This window comes from Bos taurus, chromosome 5 (genome assembly GCF_002263795.3).
Source record: "Bos taurus isolate L1 Dominette 01449 registration number 42190680 breed Hereford chromosome 5, ARS-UCD2.0, whole genome shotgun sequence".
In the NCBI taxonomy this organism is placed as follows: domain Eukaryota; kingdom Metazoa; phylum Chordata; class Mammalia; order Artiodactyla; family Bovidae; genus Bos; species Bos taurus.
This window is the reverse complement of record NC_037332.1, coordinates 6,475,531-6,486,573: the sequence shown is the minus strand read 5'-3', so window position 1 is coordinate 6,486,573 and position 11,043 is coordinate 6,475,531. Positions and strand designations below refer to the sequence as shown.

Below are 11,043 nucleotides of genomic sequence, written 5' to 3'. Positions count from 1 at the left end.
CATCAGTTTTGGGTGCCCTGCTTCACGCATCAAACTCTCACTGGACATCTTATTTTACATATGGTAATATGTATGTATGTTTCAACGCTATTCTCTCAAATCATAACACCTTCTCTTTCTCACACTGAGTCCAAAAGTCTGACAAGAGACCGACCTCAAACCTAGGAACACATACAGACTGAAAGTGAGGGCCTGGAAAAAGGTATAAGTTCTTTTTAAAAAAATCTCTCCAGGTGATTTTAAAGCACAGACAGGATTGAGAACCACAGGCTTAACACAATACAGGACCCCGAGGCCTGTGGCCACAAAAGTGCACAGAGCACAGTTTCCACTTTGTCAGCTGGGAGAGGCATTGTGGAGCCCCAAGCCACCATGTAAGTCTAGCTAGCTTGAATCACCATGCTGTGAGGAAGATCAAGCCCCACGGAGAAGTCACATATTCTCGATGCCCTGCCTGAGGGCCCAGCCACTATCAGCTTCAGCTGAGTAACTGAGTGGCAGATTACTTATGAATTCTGGGAAGTGAAAACATCAATATAAATAAATGTGTTGGAAAACTGTCTCTGAAGTTGCTCATCAAACATTCATTTTCTAGTTTTCCTCTAAATCACTCTTGTTTAAGCAATTAATGAAATTACAAGTGTTTGAAGCCACATACTGAGTTTTTCATGTTTTGAATAGAGATTACATCCCTGGTGGCTCAGAGGTTAAAGCGTCTGCCTGGAATGTGGGAGACCCGGGCTCGATCCCTGGGTCGGGAAGATCCCCTTGGAGAAGGAAATGGCAACCCACTCCAGTACTCTTGCCTAGAGAATCCCATGGAGGGAGGAGTCTAGTAGGCCACAGTCCATGGGGTTGCAAAGAGTTGGACAGGACTGAGCGATTTCACTTTCACTTTCACTTTTCACTTTAATTGAAATAGGTGGATAAAATATTCAGAAAATGCTACGAGAAGGTCTACAACATAAAGCTGCCTAACTTCAAAGAGACAATACAGTATTATTTTGAAATATCAGAGAAATGAATAAACTATAACCATTGGAATGGTGATCTAGAAGGCTGAATGGGGGTCCCCCCAAAAAAGGCATGCATGCATGCTTGCTGCTAAGTCACCTCAGTCGTGTCCTACACTGTGCGACCCCATAAACGGCAGCCTACCAGGCTCCCCCATCCCCGGGATTCTCCAGGCAAGAACACTGGAGTGGGTTGCCATTTCCTTCTCCAATGCGTGAAAGTGAAAACTGAAAGTGAACTCTCTCAGTTGTGTCTGACTCTTAGCGACCCCATGGACTGCAGCCTACCAGGCTCCTCCGCCCATGGGATTTTCCAGGCAAGAGTGCTGGAGTGGGGTGCCATTTCCTCCTCCAGGGGATCTTCCCAACCCAAGAATTGAACCCATGTCTCTTGCATCTCCTGCACTGCAGGCATTTTTTAACGCTACACCACTAATCCCTGCAATCCGTGAATATTGCCTTATTTGGAAAGGTCTTTGCAGACATTAGTAAGGCTCTTAAGATGAAGTCATTCCAGATGATACAGATAGGACCTAAATCCAGTGACAAGTATCCTTATAAGGGGCACATAGGAGAGATTAAAGACGGACAAGGAGGAGGCACTGTGACCACTGAGGCAGAGATCTGAGCAAGAAAGCCATACGTTAGTCAGGATTGCTTATGGCCACCAGAAACTGGAAGAGGGGAGGAAGAGATTCTCCACTACAGTATCAGAGGGAGTGTGGCCCTGTCAACAACTAGATTTCAGAATTCTGGCCTCCAGAATTGTGAGAAAATAAATCTGTGGTTTACCACCCAGGGTGCAGTAATTAGTTACAATAGCTACAGGAAACTAATATAGTTGTAAAACAACATTTATTCATCTAACTTTCTGCTTCCACTACAATGGCAAAATTTAATAAACTGCAATTTTATTCTTTGTGTTTGTCCTTATGCTTCTACCTACAAGACAGACTTCAGTTTAAAATACCATTTCTATTATAAAAGTGTCAAATGTTTATTACATTATTATTTTCGTTTATGTTTAATGTTTCCCATGCATTTTTTTTTGTCTTTTTAATGTATGATCTAGCAGTGATTTTCACTCTGTATTTACCAGCAATCTTTTTTTTAAGATTTGTTTTTTAATGTGGACCATTTAAGTCTTTATTGAATTTGTTACTATAACACTTCTGTTTTGGTTTTTCAAAGACAATGCATGTGGGATCTTAGCTCCCCAACCAGGGATCCAACTCACACCCTCTGCACTGAAAGGTGAAGTCTTAACCACTGGACCACCAGGGATGTCCCCCTGGTGTACAAAGGTAAGCACTGATTGAGCATTCTGAACTCTGCAGATAGTTTGTTTAAAACATATATATATACACACACAGGTATATATATATATATATATATATATATACACATACACACACATACACACATATAGGCGGCTTCCAGTTCTCAGTGGTAAAGAATCCACCCACAGTGCAGGAGACTTGCAGGAGAGATGGTTCTATCCCAGAGTTGGAAAGATCCCCTGGAGTAGGAAACGGCGACCGGCTCCAGTATTCTTGCCTGGGAAAAAAAACCATGGACAGAGGAGCCTGGAAGGCTACAGTCGATGAGGTTGCAAAGAGTCGGACACAACTGAGCAACTGAACAGCAATACATACATATATATATATATGTGTGTGTGTGTGTGTGTGTGTATGTGTGTGTATATATATATACATACATATATATACTTGGTACATAAAGGATAATAATGAGAATGATATCTGTGCTAGAAAGTATATTGTTTGTAGGAAAATGTCTGTAGACATGGTTTAAAGCCTGGCAAATTTCCAACAGTGGAACGTTCTACAAAATGACAGTAACCCTCAACACTGTCAAGGTCATCTAAAATGAGCAAAGTATGAGAAATTGTCAAAGCCAGGAGGCACCTATGGAGACATGAAGACTAAATGTAACGCTGTATCCTGGAACAGAAAAAAAGGACATTGGATAAAAATTATGGAAAACTGAATGATTGCTTTAGTTAAGAATAATATAGCAATATTGGTTCATTAACTTAACAAACGTGCTATACAAATTTTAAGATGTTAACCAATAGATGAAACCGGGTGCCCCCCGTATGGGAATTCCCTGTACTATCTTCTCAATGTTTCTGTAAATTTAAAGCTGCTCTTAACAGTCACGCCTATTAATACACACACACACACACACACACACACGCACACACGCACACACACAGCTCTATCAACATTCGTATTTTAAGTAAGAAACTAAGGTTGAAGGAAGTGAAATATTTCATACAAATCAGCAATGTTGAGGAAATTTCCTCGATTGTTTCCCAGAATATTAGTGAGTTCTTTAATAAGGCTAATTATTGGCGATATTCTGAAAAGGGAACAACACCAATAAACTTTCCTGGACTTGCAAAGGAGAAAGAAAAAGCAGCTGGTCCTGCTGGCAGTCGAGTTTCCAGGGCTAACTGGCGTGCCATCTGCTCGCCGCAGCAGAGCGTGGTAACATGGTTCACGTGTCACTCCAGCGATCGCGTTAGAAGTCGGCCTCAACAAGCCTGGACAATTTCGCGGCCACGCAGGTTGCCGGAGGAGGGGGTGGCGGCGGCAGCAGCATCCAGAGTGTGTGTATCGTTTTCCCAAACTCCATCTGCTCCCTCGTCCCCGGGCTGTGCCCGCGGTCTGCCCGCGCGGCCAGCCGAGGGACGGGCGGGTATTTTGGGCACAACAAAAGAACGTTCGTCCTCCTCCCCACGCCGCCCCCGCCCTCGCTTCCCGCGGCCTCCCGGGCGCGCGTGCCCGGGAGGAATCAGCTCCCGGGCCCGAGGTTTCCAGGTACCCGGAAGGGGAGGGGGCGATGCGGCCACAATTGGGCGGGTGAGGCCGAAACGCGCGCCCAGGAGCGCCAAGACGCGGAGGGCGGCGAGCCCGGGCCGTGCCGCCGCGCGATTGGCCGGGGCCGGCCCGCCGGCCGCCGCTGATTGGCGGATGCTCGAATTCGGTCTCTAGGCGCCAGAGGAGGTGTTTTAGCCGGGACCGCGGTCCGGAGCTGGAGTCGCGCTCGGCGGGCTGGGACGCTGGCGCTCCGCGGACGCCACGGGGTCCCCGCTAGCGAAGGGTGCTCGGAGCGGGGAGCTGCTCGCCTAGCTTTGCCCGCCCGATGTCGCCGTCCGGTTGCTGATCGAGTCCCCCAGCTGATCCCGCTCCACTGTGGGGCTGCGGAGGTCCCGGGAGAGGCAGGAAGGCTCCTTCGCAGAGTGGGAGTAAGTAGCGCTGGCAGGGAGGCGGGAATTGGGGGGAAAGGGGGCCCTCCGGCTCCGGCTACCAGTCTGCCACCCCTCCCCTCCCCGACTGGCGGGGAATCGAGGCATCGCTGCCTCTGGACCAGGCGAGCGTGGGGTGTCTGGGCTCCAGCTCGCCCTCCGGTCGGGCGGTAAAAGAGGACCTGCCCTACCTCACGAGCTGGGGGTTTCGTTGCAAGAGTTTATCTTTGGGGTCTGCTCGGAGGCCTGGGAAGGGACTGCGCTAGGCACTGAGTGGGTTTGGTCTAGCGATCAGGTTTCCTTCCCCCCATTCAAACCCCCGTCAAAGCCGAATTCCTCCCAGTTCTTTGCGCCAAAATTAACTGACCTAGGAGACCCTGTACTTTCTGACAGATTTCCCCTACACCCTCTTGACTTGAAACTTCATTTTGTCTTGTTACTTTTCATTAAAAATGACTATTTTTATCGTGTTTTTTTTTTTCTTCTTACCAATTTCAGTCATTGCTAAGCACAACTTTGAGTGTTTGTGTTCATTCATGTGCGTTTTACAGACTTGGGGTAGCCACCACCCCGGAAATTCCCAGGATGAGTTTAGGGAGGGGAAGTTCATGTTCATGAGCAAGTAATAGATATTTCTGTTGACGGAAAGAATATCCAACTGTAAAGTCATTTTCTAATGTAACTGTATGTTACAGATGGAGGTAAACTGTCTAACACTAAAAGACCTGATCAGCAGGCCGCCCAGACTAGATTTTGCAATTGAAGATGGGGAAAATGCACAAAAGGTAAGTGAACTTAAATACCTTAAACTCTATCATATTTAGGATGGTAATGTCTAATTCAGTTAAGGATTCCAGCATCCCACTTGTGTTTGTCTTATAATAATCTTGGTGAACATTTTAGAACTATGCTTTTTTTCTAATGGAGGAGACATCCAACCATTATCCTTCAGTTTCTCAGTCATTGAGTAGTGGAAAGAAGCTAGGTTACATGTAATGCTGAAGTAAATTTATATGAATCAAAGATATGCTAGACACTGCAGTCAAAAGATTGTAGTGTCTACAGTTATCAAGAGTAGAATTAATGCAAATGAACTCACAAAACAGGCCTACAGACTTCCAATAGGAGCTTATGGTTGGGGGTGTAGGGAGAAGGAAGTGTTTAGGGAGTTTGGGATGGACGTGTACATAGTGTTATATTTAAAACAGATAAGCAACAAGGACCTACTGTGTAGTACAGGGGACTCTGCTCAATGTTATGTGGCAGCCTGGCTGGGAGAGGAGTTTGGGGGAAAATGGATACATGTGTATGTATGGCTGAGTCCCTTTGCTGTTCATCTGAAAACTATCACAGCATTGTTAATCAGCTATACCCCAATACAAAATTTAAAAAAAAAGTAGAATTAGCTAATGCTGGTCAGAAATGTTAAGTCTCAGTTCCCAGGAAAACTCTATGTGCTAGATTATTAAAGTATAGAGAGATGTTCTTCATACTGACGAGCCAGCTCCTAGAGGCTGTTCCATCTTCCCAAGAGCATGAGCAGTGCCTCCCGATAAAGTGACTGAGTTCCCCAAGACTGAATATTTTGCAGTGCCCCTGCTGGTTTTGCACTGAGGCCTCCCTTGTGGTTTTGCATGCCTTGTAATTTGTGAATCAGTGGCGCTGTGTTCAAGAAACATGACGAAGTAACCAACCATAGCAGTGTCTAAATAGGACTCGCGTCATCACAATGCCCTTGCCAGCCGGTGCCCTACTGAAAAGGTGGAAGAGCTTGTTAGTAATGAACACCTAAGCATTTTTAGGCAGAGGCAAGTAGATATGACATAGCCAGGTTTAGAAATTTTAAATATCAATTTGAGCACAGCCACATCCTCAGGCATTGAACTTCTCTCAGTCCCTGAGCTTAATTTTAGGCTTAGCGTGCATCCTGAAACTGCCTGCCTGCAAAGCACCTGTTATATGGGCCTTTGAAGAATACTTGACAACCATTAATTTTGGATACATGTGAAATTATATGCTTTTTCACGTATGATTTCCACCACCACCCCCCACCCCAGGATTTGATTTATTTTTGTTGGGAAAAGAAGTATACCAAAACATTAGTGTTTTTAAAGAGGACTTTAAAAAAATTCCATTTGCCATATGAGAGTGGCAATGCCCAGACTTTATATATTCAGAGTTTTGGTTTTGCAAGTTTCAGAGCAAAACTTTTTGTTTTCCTTCCTAATTTGGATGGAACAGCCTTGAAAGAATGTGTATACCTTTAAGTAAGTAAGTAAGTGTTAATCACTCAGTTGTGTCTGACTCTTTGCAACCCGATGGACTGTAGCCCGCCAGGCTCCTCTGTGGGATTCTCCAGGCAAGAATACTGGAATGGGTTGCCATTCCCTTCTCCAGGAGCGCTTCCTGACCCAGGGAACAAACCTGGGTCGCCTGCACTGCAGGCAGATTCTTCACGTCTGAGCCACCAGTGAAGCCGTGTGTATACCTTTACATAGAGACAGAGCCAAGGGGCAAGAAAAGGCAAACCTGGTATCCACTTCTTTCCTCCCAAGTGGATGACTTTTTATTAAGTGCTTTCAACAAGCATGCTTCTCCTATTCTAGCCCAGTAAGTACTGTGCCTGGCTGAGCTTTCATATTTTAGTGGGTATAGAGAAAACTCCAAATGACTCCACAGAGATTTAGGAAAGTGACTAAAATATTTGAAATAGAATGCAGGGCTTATTTCACCTGTCAAAGAGATGGCAAAGGAAGAGATGAGCATCCAGGAGATGCTCGAAGGGGCTTTCATCTCTCTTTTCACCTTGCTGTAAAGTAAAGGAAAGAGGATTTCTGGGGATGCTGAGGATGTGGGATTTGGAGTCAGATCTGGATTTGAGTTCCTGTTCTACCATTTGTTAGCTCCGTAAGCTTGAATAAATTTATTTATTCAGTTTTTCGACAAATATTTATGTTCCAGTTGCTGGGGATACAGTGTTTTAATAAATCTCCTAGCTTCCCTAAGCCTATTTTTTATTTTATGAATTGGAATTAGTAAGTAGACTCTCTCCTCAGGATGTCTATAACCCAACAACCCATACTGTTCACCCTTACTCAATTGAACTGACAGCCCAAAGATAAATATGATGCAGGCCTGGCCCTCAATTATCTGAGAGATGTTTCGAGGGCTCAGATATTAACTCACCAACTAGCCTGTGATTTGTTAAGTGCTATAGGAGTGGGAACCAATTGCCCCAGCAGAACAGAAGAGTAAGAAAGAAATTCATGGGGAGTCTAGAGAAAGTTGGAAAGCTTCACGGGGGAGCTAATACTTGGGCTGAGGACTTCAGCTTGTAAGGGAACAAGAGGAATAAGATGGACTTTGTAGGCAGAAGAATCATATGAGTCTATGTGGTGTGGACATTCAAGAAATGTTCAAAATTTCCAGAGTGGCCAGAAGCTAGTGGTACTTCCTGAAACCCTCTGGTGGGTGCCTGGAACAGTGTCCTGTGGGTCAGTCAGCATGTAGAGGACTTATCTTTCTTGACTGTCTGATCTTCATCAGTCAAGGTCTATAGTACTCTATTAGGCATGCATATTTCTTACCACTCACGGAAAAACTTTTCTTTAAAATGTAAAGTTTACTGTGCCCAAGTCGTGAGATTATAAACAAGACTCTCCTTTTCAGTTGTCTGTACTGCATTTAGGAATGACAAAAGTAGAAAAAGGATGATTTGGGATGAAAGAGTGGACAGTAAAGATTGAGCTTCGGGAGGGCTATGTGAAGGAGATAACACTCGAGCTAGGTCTTGAAGGAATGAATGGTAAGACTTAGGCAAGTGGAAAGGAAGGATACTCATAAAGAAGTGGAAGCTAACATAGTAAATTTGGGAACCTCACCTAGACTTAGTGGGCATGGGTTTTCTTTGAAGGTCATTCATCTTTTGCATGCTAAGTTGCTTCAACTGTATCCAACTCTTTGCAACCCTATGAACTATAGCCCACTGGGCTTCTCTCGCCATGGGATTTTCCAGGCAAGAATACTGCAGTGGGTTACCATGCCCTCCTCTAGGGGATCTTCCCAACCCAGGGATCAAGCTCACGTCTTTTGGGAGTGGTTAAAGAAAGAAGGCGAGTTCGACTCGAAGCATTTATTTATACCCGTGTGCTTATAGGTAAATAAATAAATATGTGCAAGAGGCAGTTGGTTGCCTGATTTGGGAATTCATGGAAGGTTCTAGCCAGATACAAACTTGGGAATTATCAAATGCATGTTGGTTTTAAAGCTATGAGTGGGTGAGCTGCTCCGGAGAGCAAACAGGGAAGTGTGGAGAGCTGAGGTTTCTAAGAGCAGAAAATGAGGAGCCTATGAAGGAGGCTGATAAGGAACAGTCACAAACAGAAAGAGAACCAAGAGAGAAAAAGTGCTAGCTCAGAAAGACTGAGAGTTTTATAAAGCAGATAGTCAACAGTCTTAACCGCAGCAGTGAGCTCAAATGTGGTGTTTTGCCATTGACTTGTCAACTAAGATGTGATCTACGTGAGAGCAGTAGATCAGAGCAGACTGGTGGTTTGAGGAACCCCCAGGAGACGGGCAGGGGGAAGTCCTGGCTGTGGATTACTCATTCTGGAAAGTGTGCTCTGAAGGGGAGGAGAGTGTCGATGACTAAGAGACACCTGCGGATGTGCCTGTCATATTTGCGATGAGTAGGGTGAAAGATGAGGATGAAAGAGTAGGGTGGGTTTCAGCGTGACGGTGTGCGCAGCGGCTCAGGTGTGATAAGATGCAGGGCAGGTTTGAAGAAACACGGGGGAACTGTTTGGGCAAAATGTGGGACATGCATGAAGTGGGACTGGAAAAGAGGTTGGCACAGTATCACTAGGGGCCTTGAACGGGCTGCTGCCGACGTCCTCTTTAAAGTAACGTGATCAAGGCTGCATCTGAGAGAGAAGCAAGATTAGAACCCAGATCTCCTGATGACCAGGTCCTTTCTATGGCAGCTCAGTCATAATGCTGGTGTAGTAAATAATAATGACGATAAACATTTGTACAGCACTTGACAGATTACAAAGCACTTGCGCCCTCAGTATCTGGCCTGATCCTCACAGCAACTGCATGGCAGGTAAGCCAAGGTGCCTCACCTGCATTGCACACAAGAACTGAAGAATCTGTTTCCCGGGTGCTCTCTTCAGGACCGCTCTCACTGAAGAGGCCATTTCCAGGATGTGGCAGCTTCTTCCTGGCAAGCAGATCTGACATGGAGATTAGCGGTCAGGTGGTGTATCAGGGAGTGCCCTGGGGACAGTGCCCATTTAAGGGACAAAAAAGCAGCAAAATGAGACAGCGGGTGAAGTGGAGCAGTTGATCAGTCTCAGCGGAAGTCGGGTTCACCCTGAGGGAAGCTCTGGGATGACCCGCCTCCCCCGGAGTGGTTCTGAGTCTGGGCAAGAGGACCCGGCTTCTCCATGTCAGTGTGGCCTATCCCAGCCCCTGAGGATAGTACTGGTCTCTCAGGAAGGGGCATGTCCTGGACGAGTCAGTCCACTTCAGCCAAAGCATGAAGATGCTTACTGCTGGCATTAGTCCAGCAGCTGGGGAGATGAGGCATTCATTCTTCAAGAGAGCTGGGTACACCCCAGTATCTACCACATGGCTGGGCAGCCTTGCTGGAAAGCCTTGGAGATAGGTACTTTGATCTGAACCCTTTATATTATAGATCTGGAAACTTGAGTCCAGACAAAACCAACACTTTGTCCAGTATCAAAAAATAAAGTGGAGTCCAAAACCAGGTTTCTCAATCCAGTCCCTTCCTCCACCTTCCACAGTGTCAGGATTTGGGGATAGACAGACGGATGGAACACGGTGGATTAGGTTACAGCTGACTTTCTGCCCACCTGAAACCGCAAAACAATTTTCTGTTTTATTTTCTGTTGATGTAGAGGTATGGTAAGGATCGTAACCTACCACGTGACCTGACTCCCCTCCTACTTACCCAGGGATTGAACTTGGGTCTCCAGCATTGCAGGCAGATTCTTTACCATCTGAGCCACCAGGGAAGCCCCAAGTATTACTTAAACTGTAGTGAAAATACATCAAAGTGCTAGAGGAAATAATTGATCTGAATTGCTCCTCAGTAGGGAAAAGTAGGAGGAGCTCAATGTTCCTCGGAAGACAGCTACCACGGAGGCAGTGGAGAAGGAAGAATCTCTGCACCTCTGCAAGCCTGGGCCACACCTCCACCATGGGGAGACCTTTGGAAATAACTCAATAATCAAAGCCCGTTGTTCCTTTTGCACCTACGAGGGGCAAGGCATTGTGCCAAAAATAGTGAAGAATGAGACATGTGGAAGTAGCTCCCTGACCTCCAGAGGTGCACAGTCTCATTAATGAGACAAGACATAGGCCCAGGAAGTTAAATAGCAATACGATGTGCTTTGTTCTATTAGCTCTGAGCTTAAGGATGGATAGTAATAAAGAACGGGAAAGTAGGGGGAGAGAATAGCTAATTTGTATTGAGTGCTCAGTATATGCCAGGAACTATTGTCATAACTGGAGATCAGTATTTTTATGAACTTCGTTTTCAGTTGAGAGAATTAAAATACAGTGAGGAGAAGGAAGTTGCCTGCACTCACCCTGCTGATGAGCTGGCCCTACCAGCCTGCATGCAGAACTGCTCCCCATGCCACCTCTCCATAGATGCTTGTGGGGATCAGTGGCCTGCTGGGTACCCTGGAGCTGCGAAAAAGATAACTCCATCCCAATTCATACTCCAGACAA

General features: G+C 45.7%; 1 protein-coding gene across 3 annotated transcripts in view; it reads left to right on the top strand.

The window, feature by feature from the left end:
- The first annotated feature begins 4,202 nt into the window (after window positions 1-4,202).
- The window catches only part of E2F7 (E2F transcription factor 7), a 40,392-nt gene continuing 33,551 nt past the window's right edge, over window positions 4,203-11,043 (top strand). For 2 of the 3 annotated variants that reach the window (XM_010804748.4, XM_010804747.4), the window contains exons 1-2: window positions 4,203-4,284; window positions 4,980-5,069. In XM_010804748.4, coding sequence (XP_010803050.1) covers window positions 4,980-5,069 — 90 coding nt within the window. In that variant the 5' untranslated portion in view covers window positions 4,203-4,284. Of the gene's footprint in view, window positions 4,285-4,979; window positions 5,070-11,043 lie in introns of those variants that run through there. The other variant, XM_059886819.1, reaches the window with a different exon arrangement.